At 52.8% G+C, this 17,767-nt stretch overlaps 1 protein-coding gene across 1 annotated transcript in view; it reads left to right on the top strand.

The window, feature by feature from the left end:
* The first annotated feature begins 2,360 nt into the window (after positions 1-2,360).
* Positions 2,361-17,767, top strand: part of PDE2A (phosphodiesterase 2A) — a 92,355-nt gene continuing 76,948 nt past the window's right edge. Inside the window, exon 1 of the mRNA XM_040630813.1 lies at positions 2,361-2,446. Coding sequence (XP_040486747.1) covers positions 2,376-2,446 — 71 coding nt within the window. The 5' untranslated portion in view covers positions 2,361-2,375. The remainder of the gene's footprint in view (positions 2,447-17,767) is intronic.

Raw genomic sequence — 17,767 nt, 5'->3', positions numbered from 1 at the left:
AATTCTACCTTCTGGGACCACAGCGGGAAGCAGCTCTCCCTCACATTTTCTTTCCTGACACTTCCTAAGCCTGAGAAAACTGCTTTCTGTCAGCCTGGACAGGCCTTGTGCACAAGCTGGGTCATTCCCGTCCATCCCACCATCACTGTGCACCCCCGTGCCCATTAACAGGGGCTAGGTTTCCACTCGGTCTCATGGGCTTTGCAGCCTGGATCCTGGTGTGCGGGGCAGGGTTATTGATGAGTAACCCCTTCTCCTGGGGTCTTTTAGAGACCCAGCTTGTACCCTCTCTTACAGAAATGCTCACCAATCCCAGACTGAGCCAGGGGCCCTCTTTGGGTACTACGGACTCTGTGCTTCCGTCACACTACGAGTCGTAACCCCCCCACACACACACACAGACACACCTTGATTGGGTGCTTCTCTAAGGCAAGGAACAGTCTGAGTCACATCTAATGAAGTTGGCCAATGGTAGGTGTTTGTGAATGAATGAATAAGTTAGTGGAGGAGACAGCATTTGAACCCCCATTTCCTGCCTCAAAGTGTGGAGTTTTTTCTTTTAGGTCAACAGGCTCTCTACTGAGACAACTCCCCACTTGTCCCATTGCTAAAATGACCCCATTCCATTGGGTTAAGGCTTCCTCCTGAGGAGTCCTCTCTGGCATCAGGGCAGAGGCCCAGCAGGCCTTCTCCCATGCCCATAGCCCGTGGACAGTGAAAACCACGTGGGCAGGCTGTGGCCTGGGTGCCCACAACTCCTAGTAGAAGTTCATGCTTCTGGACACATGACTGGCTCAATCAGTAGAGCATGTGACTCTTGATCTCAGGGTTGTGAGTTTGAGCCCCATGTTGGGTGTAGAGATTACTTAAAAATAAAACAAACAAACCAAAAAAAGTGCATGCTTCAGCATCAGGTCCCACAGTGTCCCGACTAAGCAGAGCCACCAACAGGTGGACTCTGTGACAAGGCTCTGAGTCCAAAGGCTGTTAGCAAAAGCACCCAGAGCCCCCTGCGTGCCCACCTCCATGCTTGGGAATGTATCCCAGGGCATGGTACAAACTCAGTAAGGGAGCCCGGAGGAGCTGGTTCTGTCTGGAGGCCTGGCCCTCCCATACTTGCGGAGGACTCAGAAGTGTCCCCTGACCCTGAGGGCCTTATAATGGGGTAGCACAGGGGATGGGTCCCATCCATCCACCCTTCATCACCAGCTCCTGTTCTAGTCCCTGCGCAGTGCAAATCCTTCATTCTCATACCTCTCTGGGCTCCTCTATCTGCTTCTCTCTTTATTGTTCTCTCTCTCTCTCTCTCTTTCCATCACTACTTTCTTTTTCTTTTCTTTTCTTTTCTTTTCTTTTCTTTTCTTTTCTTTTCTTTTCTTTTCTTTTCTTTTCTTTCTTTTTTTTTTTTTTTCTTTTCTTTTCTTTTCTTTTCTTTTCTTTTCTTTTCTTTTCTTTTCTTTTCTTTTCTTTTCTTTTCTTTTCTTTTCTTTTCTTTTCTTTTCTTTTCTTTTCTTTTCTTTTCTTTTCTTTTCTTTTCTTTTCTTTTCTTTTCTTTTCTTTTCTTTTCTTTTCTTTTCTTTTCTTTTCTTTTCTTTTCTTTTCTTTTCTTTTCTTTTCTTTTCTTTTCTTTTCTTTTCTTTTCTTTTCTTTTCTTTTCTTTTCTTTTCTTTTCTTTTCTTTTCTTTTCTTTTCTTTTCTTTTCTTTTCTTTTCTTTTCTTTTCTTTTCTTTTCTTTTCTTTTCTTTTCTTTTCTTTTCTTTTCTTTTCTTTTCTTTTCTTTTCTTTTCTTTTCTTTTCTTTTCTTTTCTTTTCTTTTCTTTTCTTTTCTTTTCTTTTCTTTTCTTTTCTTTTCTTTTCTTTTCTGTCTTTGTTCCTCTGTATGTGTTTTCCCTATGCCTCTCCGATCTCTTTATATTTCCATCTTGATCTCTCTCAGGCTCTGATCCCTCTCTTCTCTCCTTCATGTATTTCTCTCCTTCCTGTCTGTGTCTCTCTGTCTCTGTTCCTCTGTGCGTGAGTCTTTCTTTTCCTCTCCCAGCCAGAGTCTCTCTCTACCCCTCCCTCCCTCTCTCCCTCTCTGTCTGGGCCTCTCTGTTCCTCCTCCCTCCTCCCTCCCCCTTCTGCATTATCAGACCTGCTCCAACCTCCTCCCCGGAGCCAGCCTAGCGGCAGAGGCAGTGGCAGCAGGAGAGGTGGGAGCGACTGGGGCAGCGGCAACACTGTCTCAGGATATTGAGTCCAGGCTGAGTTGAGGACAGGCTACCGCTCTCGGTCCCCGTGCCTACTGGGCCAGGCACCCTGCCTGGAACCCCGGGCAGGGTGGACAGGGCGAGGTGCCACCGTAGTCTGGCTGGGGAGGCAGACGATGAGGAGCGATGGGGCAGGCGTGCGGCCACTCCATCCTCTGCAGGAGCCAGCAGTACCCGGCAGCGCGACCGGCAGAGCCGTGAGTACTATCGAGGGGCTAGGGTTTGGGGCAGTGGCTGCAAGACGTACCATGGACGAGGGTTCTGGGAGTGCCTGTGAGGAGCTGGGCTTGGCGTGGAGCTGAGCCACGTGGGAGGATCGATCCTGCTCCTGGGTGCCCGGTTGCTGGACTATAGCCTGGGGGGCCTCTGCACAGGGCTGGGGGTGTCCGGCATCAACCTAGGGGGTGATGGGGCTGGGGTCCCATAGAAGGAGCTGGGGGAGGGGTTGGTAATGAACCTAAATTATCCTTCCAGGAGCTGGGGGTGGGAGAGGTCTGCAGGGAGTTCCAAGGAGCTCTGGGGGGGCTGAGATAAACTGATTCAGAACCCTGGAGAAAGATGAGATGTCTGGGACCACGTGTGTGTATGTGTGTGTGTGTGTGTGCATGTGTGTGTGTGTGTGTGAAAGAGAGAACGAGGAAGGGAGAAAACAAACATGAATATGAATGAGTAAGAGTGGCGCTGGAACAGAAGAGGGTCTGGGGCAACTGCCTTTCATGGGATTGGGATTCATGGCCACCAGTTTAGGCAACTTTACCCCCAAAACACCTGTCCCAGAGAGAGCCATGGGGCTGGTGGAATGAAGCCCCTGTGTAGCAGCCTCATGTGTGTCCACATGCGGGGTGGGGGGTACTTGTGCAGGTGAGTGGGGGGGGTTCTGTGGAGGTGACCCTCCACCATGTGAGGGCTGCCGAGGTGGGTGACAAGTGACATGTGTGTCTCCAAGTGCGCGGAAGTACAGGTCTGTGCCTGCACGTGAAGGTGTGCGTGTGTGTACATGTGTGAGGTGCAAGGGGACACGTGGGGTGTGGAGGGGCCTGTGGAGACCTTGGCGGTTGGATGGGCAGCAGCCTGTCAGGACGTGTGAGCAGCGCTGTGTGACCGTGACAGTTCATCCGTACACGTGTGAGCGCAGGTGGCTGTGTGTAGGGGTAGGCGCGTGTGTTAGTTTGTGTTTGTATGTTGGCACGCATGTTAATGTGTGTGCTGCATCTGCAAAATAGAGTGACTCCATCCTGAGTACACTGTCGGAGTCCATATACATTCAGGTTTGTGTGTGTATGTGTTCGTGTGTGCATATCAGTGTTGCGCTGTGTGTGTGTGTAGACGTGGACAGCTGTTAGCATGAGTGTTCGGGTGTGGGTGTGATCATGATGCTGGTGTGTGTGAGTGTATATTGGTGCTTGTGTGGCTGGTGTATGTGTATGTGTGTGTGTGTGTGTGTGTGTTCATCCAACTGTGCGTGGGTGGCTGTTTCCTTCCCCTGATGGTTGAAGACACAGCTGGGACACTGTGGCCCACTGAGGCAGGGCGGGGGTGGCTGAATGTGCGCCCACCTCTGTGAGCCGAGGACAATTCATTCTGCACCCTGGGGGGAGATGCAGAAAAGAAATAGGCAATAATGGCTCTGCCCTCTGGGGCTTCCTGAGCTTCCCAGACATAAAATAGCTTGAGAATAATTAAGCATAAAGATCAGGATCAAGCTAACAGGTGGGGGTGGAGCGGGAGCACCATAAGCAAAGGCCCCGGGTGGGGATGGGGCATGTGCCTGGAGCAGTGAGGAGGCTTAAGGGGGAGGCAGCAGCCTCATCCTGTAGGACTTGGAACTCCAGACCTCTTGGGCTTTATCCTCAGGGCCCTGGGGAGTCTGAGAAGGTTCCCTGTGGTGGAGGGACAGAATCAGGTTTGGGTTTTAGAAAGCTGCCTCAGTGGCACTGTCACAGTTGAACTGGAAGAGAGAGATGGGGCAGGGAGACCAGGGTGGAGGCCAGGCAGAGTGGGCCTCAAGGTGGTCTGGGGCCGGTGGACCAAGGGGCAGATGACCAGGGCCTTTCCGAAGGGAGAAGTTGGAGGGCCTGAGAAGGAAACTGGGATGGGGAATGTCCAGGTGGCTTGGGCTTGGACTCAGGTGGGAGGTGCGGACCTCAGGTGGCAGGACCTCAGAGTGTCAGGGTGTTAGACGGTAAAGTCCTTGGAAAGCTCAGGCCAACAAGGAGCAGGAGAGATCCCCACAGGGTTTCTAGCCAGGGTGCCGAGGGTTGGAAATCATGGAGTTGCCTCTTGCCAGACAGGGAAACTGAGGCTGTGGCTTGGTTAACCTTCTCTGGCTGCAAGGCCAGGGCTGAAGCTCTTTGTCAGAAGCGAGCCCTCGGTCTCCTTCCTCAGGCCCTGCAGGGGACCTGTTGGTTGCCTGAGCTGGGTCGGCTCAGTGAGGGTTAACAGCCTTTATGCTCCCTGCACCCCCCAGTTGCCCCTGCCCACCAAGCCGCTCCTGCCACTCTTGCTGCTTCCCACTCTAGCCTCCTGTCCCCAGGGACTGCTGATGGCTTGGCTGGGATCTAGCCAAATAGGGGAGGCAGAGCTCCCAGCAGTACCCGCCTTCGGTCTTAATGGCCTGGGAGTCTCACCCTGAGCCGGGCTGCTGTCAAGTCAGGCCTACGCGCCCCAGGCTCCTGCTGCTTGGGCCTATACACCTTCCTACTCAGCATGCTCCCATTCTGGCATTTTTGTGCTTATCCATTCATTTAGTCACTCAACAGCAGCTGTCCAATGCCTACTTGGTGCCCACTAGGCTGATCACTGGGGACCCAGAATGAACACAGACCCAGACCCTGATCTCAGGGACTCCAGGTCTGATGAGGGAGGCAGGAGTGGAAACCTACAGCCTCGTGGTGTGAACAGTGCTGTGCAGAGGGAGCCCCAGGAACTGTGGAGCGCCTCCCTGGCCAGGGCTTCAGAGGAGACACTTGAGCTGTGAGAGAGTGCTATGTGACCAAGGGACAGAAAGAATTGGGGTTGGCAGGAGTGAGAAGGGAGTGGAGGAGGAAGAGAGCGCAGGAGGGGCCAGATTCTCCAGAGAGTTCCAAATGTCAGGCTAAGGGGCTTGACTTCTTTTCGTAGGACTAAGTGGCTGAGGAAAAGCTTTTAAATAGGAAGCCTCCCCTAGAAAGCTCTCCTTGGTTCCCCCTCCCTCTGACCCCGTGACCCACCCTGCAGTCTCCCCAGTAGTACAGCATCAAGATTGTGGCCCAGACTCCGTCTTCCCCCGTGATGCTCCCTGGGTGTGAGGTCCTTACCCAGCCGGACAAGGAGCTCCTCTAAGGCAGGAGCCTTCTCTTGCTTCCCAGCACAGGCCTGGGCACCATGCTCAGTGAAACCTCCCAGCAGGAGAGGACATGTAGAGCCATGTTCTAGCAGTTGCTTTACTCCTCTCTGGAACTTGCCCACAGATGTATCCAACCCTGCTTACATACCCGCTGTCCCAGCCCTTCCCTTGCAGTGGTTATATCTCTCTACAGGGCCTGGCTGCTTGGCCTTCCGTCCCTTCTCCATCCGGGGTCACTATCCTTCCTCCCAAGGAGGGCCAGGCTGGGGCATAATGGCTCAGGAGTGGTATGAACACGCCCTGGACAGAGAGTAGGGAGAGAGATAAGCAGCCTTTATCCCACTACAGATGGTAAAACTGAGATGGGGCGGTCCCTGACCCTTCTCTAAAATAATGATGAAGAAGCAGGCACAGCTTAAAAAACGAGTGAGGATAGACAACAGGAAGAACTTCCTACTAGCACAGAGCAGTGTGGAATCTCCTGGCTTTGTGAGTGGGCTGTGGGCATGAGGGGGAGTTGGAGACTGAGGCCCTCTACAGCCCTGTCCCTCCTGCAGGTGGGTGAAGCCATCCCGGAAGAGGGGGAGGCAGGGGCTGAGAGAGACAGGAGAGGGAGATGGGGATTCATTCATTCATTTAGCGGGATTTCCTGGAATGCTGCCCAACAAAACACGGCAGCTCTGCGGGGAGCTGGACAGAGCAATGGCCACATGGAGAAGGCCCGTGGTCCCCCCACCTCTGCCAGTGTCTGGGGAAGGTCTTTCAGACAAGGGGCGGTTGGGGCTGGCCTCAGAAGGAAGAGTCACTTCTTCAGGCAGAACTGACAGCTCCAGGAAGAGCAAATGCCGTGTGCAGAGGTCTTGAGGGGAGAGCAACCACGGTTTTGCTTACGTGAGCACTGGAGGAGTTCAGAGTGGCCTAAGCATGAGATGCAAGGGTAAGGGAAGGCCTGGGCGGAGACGGAGGAGGAGAGAAGTAAGGGAATGGAGGTTAGACTATAGGAAGCACTTTCTATAGCCAGGGTACCCCCAGCAACTTTGACATGTAGGCATTGTTGTGAATTTGCGACTTCTTGGTCTGTCCCAGTGACCTGCTGAGGGACTCCTCCTTGCTTGAGAATGAAACGTTCAGTGAACAGAGACCCTGAAAATGGGGGAGAGGCAGCAGTTGAATGTGAGCCCCTTCCAGAAAGTGGCATGCAAATGAATGCAAAGTAATATGCAAATAAGCCAGCACAGGCTTGGCAGCTTTGTCTGGGAGGATGAGACATCACCCCCTTCCCTGCTTGCCTCCCACCCTCTCTGCCCCAGCCCCCGGGACAGCCAGAGCAGCCTTGTCTGCTGCTCTGAATGCCCCAGCTTGTCTGAGCCACAAGATTGTGGCCTGTAGGTTAGGGGCCACAGGCTCCCTGTCAGCACCCCCATCCTCTCAGGAAGTCGATATATTTAGTAACGGATGTTTTCAACACATTTATCTCCCATTGTTCAGCTGCCTGCTCCCTGGGAAAGGCCAGGTCCCCAGTGACGTGACCCACTTCTTGAATTCCCTGAAGTCACCCTTCTTACTGCCCTCCCTGAAAAACAGGAGGCAGCTGGGGCTTGGTGCAGCAGAAGGGATTTAAGTCAGACATCTGGGAGAACGTCCCAACAGTGTAGTTGCTGAAATACATGGACCCTGAGGTTTCTGGGTTCTCACTCTTTAGATGGCTACCTGGGTTCAGAGCCAGAGGAGGCTTTGAGAATAGAATGGAAAAGGTGGTGGACAGGTGGGGGAGGTTCAAATATCGGCACCATTACTCTGTTGCTCTGTGGTCTTGGGCAAGCTACCTAACTTCTCTGAACCCCGTGTGAATAGTGGACTGGCAGTATTAATACTTTGCTGGCAGGATAACTGTGGAGAATCTGAAAGTGGAGAACTTAGTGGTGGGTATGCAGCAGGTGCTCATAAAGGTTAGCTGTTGCCATTATAAACCACCCACACTCACCTACACTTTTAGAAAGATTCAGTGGGGGCCTGGAGAGGGGGAGAGACCAGAGCTAAGAGCCCAGAAGCTGTCATCGTGTGGGAGACACAAGGAGGTCTGAAATGGAGCCATGGTGGTGGGAATGGTGAGAAGTGTGGATGCTCTGTGGGAGGGCCGAGGGCCTCAGAGACATGTGACCACCTCCCTAGGCTGCCCTGGCTGGTCAGGGACTGACCCCCAGAGGATACAGTGGAGGAAAGGGCTCGATGAGGAAGGGGTTAAGCCAGTGGCCACACCCATAGCAGTCTGTGAGTCATTCTGGGAGTCGTAGTCTGGCATGAATTTGCAGTAAGTATCCTTAGTCCAGCCTCCTTGGGTCCAAATGCACACCTGCTGCTGAGGCGGGCTGGGGACAGGCCCTGGAGGGGGATGGGGGATGCAGGGCCCAAAAGTGGAGCAGCGTCAATCCCTCCCCAGGACCCCTCAGCCTGCTGTGTGTTGGGCAGTGCAGGTGGGGGTAGGGATAAAGTGATTAAGCCATAATTAGGACTCTTCACACATTCACACAGAAGTTTACAGCTTCCAGAGCACTGTTTTCACATCTATGATCTCATTTAATCCTCACCACAAACCCCAGAGACTGCTGTTTTCTGGATGAAGAAACAGAGGATCCGAGAGGGGAAATAACTTGCCCAGAGGTATTCAGCCAGTAACTTATGGAGCCAGGCTTGGAGCACAAGCCTGGCCACCCCCAAAGTTCCTGCTCTTTCCATGGATTATTGTTCCAGATGGCAAAGGCCAGGCATTGAAGGACAGGCAAGATACAGACAATTAGACATCTCAGCAGAGGAACAGAGGAACAAAGACCTGACTCAAGGGACAGGAGGCAAAGGCTGAGCCCCAGGGATATGAGGCTAAGAAGCGGACTAGGCGGACCCCAGACAACCAATTTCAGGCTGAGAATTTGGACTTCTTACCGTGGTTCACCAGGCTCTTGCCAAGAATTTGGAGCAGGGGCAGGGCCTGATTAGAGCTGGACTTAGGGAAGATTGATCTTGCAGTCTGAGCTGAATGGCTAGGATTAGAGAAACAACACAGCCTGAGGCTTCTGAAAATCATCCATGGTGCTCCCAGCACTTTGCTCCTCTTCATCCTCCACACTTCTTCCCAGTTTCTTCCTCCTCTTCCTCTTCCTCTTTTTCCCTCCCCACTCTACCCTGCTTCCCTCCACCCCAGCCTGGGGAGTGAGGACTGTGTACCATAGAGCTGTGCTGTAATGCAACCTGTCTCCAGCAGGGGTTGCTGTTGTGCACAGTCCGTTGCAGCCTGGGTCCTCCTCATGTTTGAAGGGCCAGAGGGAGGAAGAGGTGGATCAGGAGCAGAGCTGAAGGGTGGAGGAAGGGTACCCATTGCTCTCCACTCCCACTGGGCCCAGGGTGAGAGGGCACAACTGACATGGCATAGGGAGGAAGGCTGGCTGAGGAGAGACCAGACCCCACATGGCAGGCACAGACACATGGAAGGGGTTAAGCCAGAGGACAAGAAATTTTACCTCCTCCCAATTCTGGGACAAGTTTAGATTTGGAAATGGATCTAGAATTACAATTGCAGTTGGAGTCTGGGTTTCCGTTGGATTGTGATTTGCTTGATCCTGAGATGAGGGCTAAGATTGGTTGGCTTATTTGTGTTTCTGTGTGTGTGTGTGAACCTGAATGTGACCTTCCAGTTGTGCACGTGTGTTTATGGGTCTGAGAGTGTAAGAGTGTGGGTCAGTGTTGGTGTAAAAGTGTGGACGTATTCATATGTGTGAATACGTGAGTGCCCATTTTTATGCCTGGTTATCGGTAAATGGTTATGTGTACGCGAGTGTGTGCACCTCTGTGTTCAGTGTTATGCGTATATGTTTTAATAAAACTGCATGTGGGTGTGGATCTCCATGCATGCGGTGTCCGTGTTGCAGTGTAAAGGCAGGGATGAGTGAATGTGTGTGAAGGCACGTGTCCCTGCCCTGCTGACCCAGCAAAGCCATGCCCAAGGTCTGGATACTCAACGCTTTCTCTCCTGAGTCCCATCTGCCTGAAGGTAGGGACAAGATGCGTGTGGACTTGGGCTGGAGGGGCTGGGCTTCCCTCAGGAGACTCTGAGTCCCCCTCCCTGTCAGTGAGGGCCCTAGAGGAACATGGTGTCTTTGTATTCAGGCTCAGGTCCAGGGCTATCATATGGAAATGCTGGACATAACCATCCCTGAACCCCACTAGGAGAGTTTCAGGGACTCCCAGCCCAGTCCTTTTCTATAGATACAAATCCTGAAGCCCAGAGAGGGGTAATGATGGACTCGATGTCACATAGAAGAATCCAGGGTGAGATGGCAAGACTTGGAGCCCAGAGAGGGGTGTGTCTGGCCTAGAAGGCCCCTCTCCGTCCAGCCTCTGGAGCAGATGGGGAGCTCAAAGCAGAGATCCAGTTCTGTGGCATGAGGCCACCTCCTGCACCTGGGCCTTTCCACTCCTCCGAGGCCTCAGATGCTGCCTTTGAAGTTTGTACCAGAGCATCTGCCTGCTGTGAGACTCCTCCCGGGAACTTGTGAAGTCTGTCATTCCTGGAGCATGGCGGTTCTGCGGAGAGCAGTCCAGCAGTGGAGTGGGACCAGGGGGAGGGGCCTCATCTTTGCATCAGATGCTTTTTTAAATTTTTAAATGTTTTAAATGTTCTAACATTCAAGGCTTTCCCTATAATCCTTCCTTGGGCTCTTAGTACTGAAACAGAGCTGTGGTAGTGGGGGAGTCCTGGAAACCTAGCTTGGCTCGATGAGAGGGAGGCAGGGCAGTCCCATTGGGAAAGGGCTGCCCTAAGAGGAAGGGATGAGCTTCTTGTCCATGGTGCAGGGAGGTGAGAACAGGGGGGCTGGGCAGCCTGGTTAGGGAGACTGCAGATGAGACTCCTGTCCTAGCAAAGAAGTTGGTTGCAAACTTTCTGAAGTCCTTTTAAGCTATAGCTGTCATGAAGGGGCTAGAGAAGGACAGGCCTCAGCCCACTCAGCAGGGGGAAGAGTTTGAGCCCCCCAGTGCTTTTCCCAGTGGCCTGAGCAGGGGGAGGCTGGAAGCAGAAAGATCCCCTTCCCTAGGATACTGGAGAGACTGTCTTTCTGGAGTTTGGGGATTGGAGGCAGAGGGCTGGATTCAGACACTGGTGGGGCTGGGGCTGTGATGGGTAGGAGGTAATGGCTTTGCTGGCAGCCCTGGCAGGGAGGGAGCAGACAGGCAGACAGACAGGTAGCTAGCTTCCCTTGGGCTGAGTTGTGGGGGGGCTTTAAGGTTGAAGGCCCATGGGAGGCTCAGAACTGGGCTCTGGGTGGGATGGGGGCAGAGGCTTCCTGGTGCTGTGGGCTGGGCAGGGACTGGGTAGAAGAGGAGAGAATCAGGCAGCCTGGCACCGCATCCTTCCCATGGCAGAGAATTCAGTTATCTTAAAATGCCAAGTAGGGTGCAGTCTGGGGGCTAGATGGAGAGAACTAACGATTACAGAGTGCCCTTTATATTTTCCAAATTACCTTGTTTAATCACCTCAATAGTCCTTCAAGGAGCTCGCACTGTTTTGTAGAGGGGAAACAGATGACACACTTATGTGGTTTAATTGAAGGCAGTGTGATGAAGCAACCATTGTGGAGATGGGGCAGGATGAAGGGAAAAAACAGGGCGTGTCGAGGTACTATGGTCTAGCATCCATGAGGCCCAAGGGGCGAGGACAGTGCTGTAGATCTGAGAGCAGAGCTACAAGTAAAGGGTTGCCCCACAGAGGCTGTCAAAGGAGACAAAAAATGGAGGTCTGGATGGACACACGGATCATGGGAACACAAAGCCCAGAGAGGGTGCCAGCTTGCCCAAGGTCACACAGCTGGTTGGTCTCAGAGCTGGAGCCAGAAGCCATCCTGCGCATGCATTTTGTCATGCTGTCTGAGGCTTGGTGGGATCCAGGTACCACCAGGGCTCTCTGCACGCACCCACAGGCACCTCGTGGTCTGCGATTAGGCTGGAGCTACTTCTGCCATGACTGCCCTGCTCCCCACCTGAGTAGCCCTGGGGCTGCTGAAACGTCATTCTCAGGATATGGTGCGCCCTGCGCCCCCACTCAGCCATCTGCTCATTGATCCCACCCCTCCTCAATGATGCCTCCATATCCGCTGCCCTGTGCTTATCACCCTGGCCATGGAGATGGACTGCACAGTCCTCGCCCTCCCCTTTGTTAGAGGAAGGCAAAGAGCTTTATGGGGTGAGTGCGGAGAAGGAAGCCCACGCTGGGACCGCTGATCAGGAGACTTCCCTGAGGAGGTGATGCTGGGTCTTAGCCCTGAAAAATGAATGGGAGTTTCCCAGGTGAGGGAGGAGAAGAAGGTGATTCTAGGCAAAAAGCCAGCACAAGCAGAAGTGTGAAGAACAGCAGGACATCACGGTCACGGTGGCAGGGCCAGGGCTGCTGGGCTGGGGGGGGCCCAGTAGCAGAAGCCCAGGTCACCCAGGGAAGCAAGGGACGGTGGAAGCAGGGGCATGGGTAGCTTTGGGTTTTGAAATCCCCAAGTGAAGGGTGAATTAGAGGGGCCATTGAGGAGGCTGGTGTGGAGACCCAGGTAGGAGGCAAGACGGCCGCATTGGAGGTGGCTGACGACAAGTGAGCTGCGTAGACAGGTCAGAGGAGGAGTGACAATCCCCACCCCCCGGCTGACCCCTAGTTCTCCAGTGTCCACCCACCAACGCAGGGATGGGTGGCAGCTCTAGACTGTCCTCCAGGAGCACCCCTCCCAGCCTATCCTGCCCGTGGCTTCCACACTCTAGCGTACCCGTCCCTGGCACCCGTAAGCCACCCCCTCAGACCAGAGCCCCCAAGAGCAAAGCTCTGTCACTGCTGCCTCATCTCTTGATAACACTTATGACTTGTCCACTGCCAAGTCTAATAAAAGTCCTCCCTTTTAAGACCTTCATCCTGGAGTTTGATCTCAATCCTTCTTGCTCTCCAGAGCCTGGGCCCTGGCCTCCTTGAGAGATGAGTCAGTGAAATGGCTCCCTCCTGGTGCTGGGGGGCAGTTATGGGCTTTGGCCCAGCCAGCTCATCCGTGTGCCTGTGTGCCAGTGGGGACCCACTTTCAGCCTCCGCTGGGCCTCAGGTCACTGACTCATTATCAGTGTTAATTGGCATTTCTGGTGCAGTCTTCCACCCCACTAAGTGCTTGACAATCATTAGGTGCTATTGTGTGCAACTGGATTCCAACTCTAGCACCCTCCTGCCCTAGACTTCTCCTGGGTCTAGCTGCCTAAGCCAAGGGACCAAGTGTCCTGGCCACAAACACACATCTCCAGGCATGGAGAGACAAACAGGGATCAACAAGAGAAAAACTCAGCAGACACAGAAGCCCACACACAGAGAAGCAGACCATAGTACAAAGACACGGAGAGACTCACAGCGAACACACACGTAACACAGACATCAATACACACTGAGAAACAGAGACAGAATAAATCTAAAAACCTGACCTAGTAATGGGATGAACTGCAACACCTGTGCACACAACCCAGGTATGCACACATGCAACACAGACGCACATTCAGCGCACAGAAACACTCACACTTGGCATCAATAAGGGCTGCCCAGCAGGTAGCCAGACCAAGCTACCGTTGGTTCCCCACCTGTGCAGCGTTGTCACCTCTGGGCTATTGCCTATGCGTGCCCTTTGCCTGGAACACTCTTCCTGGATGCCCCCTCCCTTCACAGGGTTAATTCCTATCCTTCTTTAGGTCTTGGCATCCCTTCCATACTCCCCAACCTTGGAGCTCTCCCCTGCTACATGGCATCACTGACTATTTTCCAACCGGTCTTTGACAAGTTTGGGGATGAAACTTTCGCCTGTGCCTGGTGAGGTGGTGGCTATGGTTGTGAGTAGGTCATTAGGGCTGAGAAACCAAGCAGAGACAAATTTGGGGGGACACAGAGTCAGGAATAACAATGAGGAGCCCTGACTGCTCAGGGCCTGAGCAGGCATTTAATGCACAGGCTGGCATAGCCAGATGTCCTCTGCCTCATTTTTTTTCAGGCTCTGCTGTTTTCTTTAGTGTTTCTTCTAGGCTTGCTGCCCAACCCAGTTCCCTCCTTCCCAAAGCCAGTCCTGCCTTTTGCCACCTCTCTGAGCTCACACATGCTCACTTGCCCTCTTCGCTTGGGTGTACCCTGCCTCTACTTGTAAGCCTAAGGAAAAACCTCATGATTCAACGTCTCGGGTCAGAGGCACATCCTTCATACATGGTCTCCTAACCCATGCCACTTAGTTCAGTAAAGGGAGGTGTAGAGTGGAGTGATTATGAGCATAAGTCTTGGGGACTGTCTCCTGGTTCAAATCTCAGCTCCTCCACTTCTTGGCAGCAGGACATGTGTGAGTTCTGCCACCTTTGCTCCCTCGTCTGTGAAAGGGGGACACTGATAGAGCCCACCTCATTAGGGCTGCTGCAAGGATTAAATGAGACAAGTGTGTGATGTACTTGGCGTGCAGTTTGGCTCTCACTCCGGGCTGTGTGAGAGCTGAGGGAGAGCTAATGCGATCAAGGATGTGCAAGTGCACCCAGGAGGTGCCTAGTGAGTCCTTGCTAATTGGAACTGAGTGAAACAAACATGGGTGTGAGGACCTATTATGTGCCCTCCATGGCTGGGTCTCTGCACCTCCCCTCCTCAGTTTCTGCATGGCTGCCCATTCAGCACAGGTGTTACACTTTGGGGGGGTGGCTCAGAAGGTGAGGGTATAACTTCTTTTTTTAAATTTTTTACATCCCTTTTATTGAAGTATAATTTACATACAATAAAATCACCAATTTAAAGTGTATGATTCAATGAGTTTTAGTAAATGTATACAGTCATATAACTGCCATTTCAATCAAGAAGAGAGTATTATTCCCTCAAACTTCCCTGTGCCCTTTGCAGTCAATCCCCTTTGGCGGCGGGGGGTGGGGGGGATGACTTTTTGTAGGACTGTAAGAGGTGCTGGGTTTTCCTTGAGCTGAAAACCTGGGCACATAGACTGGAGCTACTTCTAACATGCTGGGAGATGCCAAGGAGATGCTCACCCTTTCTGGGCCTTTGTTCCCATGGCCTTTGTACCTCCTGGAAGAGTTAATGAGGCCAGGGAGGGGAAGGGATGTTCAGTTCAGAAACCCACAGTTTCCCGAGGGTACGAGGGTACGCTCTGGGTCTGAGGGCTGGGTCATTTGGAAGTGGTGGCCTCGGAAATCCACAGAGTGGGTGACAAGAGAGTACAGAGTTGGTGTTCTCACAAACCTGCCTCTCCTTGGATCAGGTGAGCCCTGTGGCCTTGATGGGAATGGCTATGTATGGGTCCAGACTGGAGCAGGGTCCTGCCCAAGATGACTCCACATCTCTCCCTAACTCCCCCTTCCAGGGGCCATAAACCCCTCTGTGGATTAACAATTCCCTGAAAAGAAGGGGGCACTTTTGTTCCCCAGTTCTGGAACCAAATATTAAAGCAATTATGTAACTAGCAATAAATTACTTAAAGTAGTGACTCACTCAGCTTAATTAGAGCGAGAGCAGGGCGGGATTAGGGTATTTTTAGAGCACACACCTCACTCCCTCCTGGGGGGAAGGGGAGGCCTCTGTGCAAGGTGGGGGTGGAGAAAGGGCTGGGAGCTCATGGAAGCACCCCAGGTGTCCGCAAGGAGATGAAAGCTGATCCTCCACCCCACTGAGGTCTCAACAAAGAGAGGCCAGGTCAGAGCTGTGGCAGGAGGGATTCAGATCAGACTCAAGGAACACTTTCCAGAGATGCTTGTTGGAGAACTGGGACAGGGAAACTAGATTATGAACTGTTTGAGGGCAGGGACCAGGTCTGTGACCCACCTGCCTACCTTTCCTGGTTACTAGCTGCATGGCCTTGGACAGGTTCCTTTGTCACCCCATGCTTCAGTTTCCTTTGCTGTCAAATGGGCATAATAATATCCACCTTCACACACATTGTAAGGATCAAGTGGGTTAATGTGCATAAAGCAAACTCCAGTGCTGACTTAACCGACAAAAATCTCCAAAAAGGCAGGGAGTAAGTGTGTTTTGTTCACTATCGTATCCCAGGCTCTATTCACAGGGCCACACATAGTAGGTGTTCAATAAATGCTTGTTGAGTGAATGCATATTAGTTTAATTCCCATTCTCCTACTCCAAGTGGGTTCCTTGTTTCAAGGTTTGTGGATGAAAGACCTAAGTGAGAGGGAGGTAGGGGTGCTTCACAGGTGGAGACTGGCCTTTGTCCCCAAAGCTGAGGAAGAGCTGACTTAGGACAGAAAAAATTGACTTCAGGAGACAGGCCTAGGAAGTTCAGAACCACGGACAGCTCCAACCCATGCTAACGGACATGGTCTTCTGGTCGCTGGCAGCTGGGATGGGGAGCTTGCCCAGTCTATGCTCCACAGCTCCAGGTGAGAGAAAGAGGAGCCAGCAGTCCAGTCAGACTGGAGAGATCAGGACCCTCACTCATCATCAGTGGGAGTTCAAGGGAGGGAGGATGAGCACGGGATGGGGCATCCTGAAAAGCTTCCCGGAGGAGGGGAATGGGATTGGCTGGGAAGATTTAGGCAGAGAGAATACCAGCCGTCTGTAAAACGAAGTAATAATTTTGACCCTATAGGTTTTCTAGGAGGATTGAATGAGTTACTTTTTAGGAATGCCTGGCACATTCGCCTGCTTGGAGAGGGCACAACATATGGGCTCAGTTCTTCCTACTTCCCTCCACCTCTTCTCAGCCCCTGTGACTTGAAGAGGGACATCCCCCCGCCCTATTGGAGACAGCAGGACCTGGATAACTGCTCAGAGACGCTGAGGTACAGGACTTCCAATTCCAGCCTTCACTGACCCCCAGCTCTGAGATTGGATTGAGCTGGACACACAGTAGGTGCACAAGACAGACTGAGGGAAGGTCTGTGCTCCTCCTTCCTATCAGGGCTTTGGGGGGCTGAGGGAAGGACACAGCAGGATTGGGGTGATGGAGTTTAATCTCTGGTCCTCCCCCAGGCCTACAGCCCCAAGACTCCTGCCCCTAGTGGTGGCTCTGATCAGTTTTTACTAGCTCTCTTCACACCTCACTGGCCTCCCAGGGCTCCAGCGATGAATTAGTGATGACAGTTTTGCACCATCACTATGACGACCAGGCATGTTCTTAGCCTCCAGTCAGGGTGCAGCGGCAGAGGCCAGAGACCCCTTTGGCTCTGGGCCTTCGTACTGGTGTGTTTGACAGGGACTGGAGCCCAAAGAGGGAAACAGGGGGGAGGGAGGTGGGGATGGAGCAGGGACCAAGGCATGGAGGTTCCATCTGGAGGAGCCTAGCATTCCTTCAGATTGCTAGATCCAAAGGAACCTGGAGGACAGTTGTTTCTCTTCCTCCCTGCTCTTTTCATTCCTCCCTCTCTTCCTCCTCCTTTCTTTCCTTCCATTTTCTCTAAGCCTCATCCCTGTGCAAGGCCCTAAGCTGCCCACCTCTTCCCCCTATTCTGGGAATCAGGCCCAGCCCAACCCTCACCCTTAAGAGCTCAGAGTGAGATGGGGACATAGACACATCCTGGTCTGGGCTTCAGAGAAGGTATGTGGGTGCCACTGTTGACTCTGCAAGGGGGGCTGGCTTAGCTCTGCCAGAGGCTGTGCAAACAGCTTTGCAGAGGGAGTGATGCTTCAGGTCCCATTGAGAGAGGAGACTTTCCAGTGCAGAGGCAGAGGATCAGAGGTGGGTAGGTGAACCATGAGTCCAGAGGTGAAACATAAAGAAGGATGGGGGTTGACAGAAATCCAGAGCCTACTTGCAGGAGGTGTAGCAGGGAGCAGAGGAGGTCTGGAACCTGGGGAAGGACTAGGAGGCAGTGGTTGCAATGAGGCGTTTGCAGTGTGTCCCACAGGGAAAGAGGAGCCCATGAAGAATTGTGGTTGTGGTTGTGTGTTTGATTTTAGGGATGGGAAAACTGAGGCACAGAGAGAGAAAGGGACCTCCTCAAGTTTACTGAGGTCACTAAAGACAGATTGAGGCTATGGGCTCTGCGAGGATCCCACTAGACCCCAACTATGACGTCTTGCCTCAGACTTGCTGGCCAGGACTTTCCCAGGTAACCACCGCCTCCAAAGGGTGAGGAAGGCTCATGGGTTTGCCCCTAGTTTGAATGAAATTTGCATAGACAGTGTTGTGCTTATGGCCCTCCC

The sequence above is a fragment of the Ursus maritimus genome, unplaced genomic scaffold (genome assembly GCF_017311325.1).
Source record: "Ursus maritimus isolate PB19 unplaced genomic scaffold, ASM1731132v1 scaffold_16, whole genome shotgun sequence".
Taxonomy (NCBI): Eukaryota; Metazoa; Chordata; class Mammalia; order Carnivora; family Ursidae; genus Ursus; species Ursus maritimus.
The sequence above is the reverse complement of the archived record's forward strand: the minus strand, read 5'-3'. Positions and strand labels throughout refer to the sequence as shown.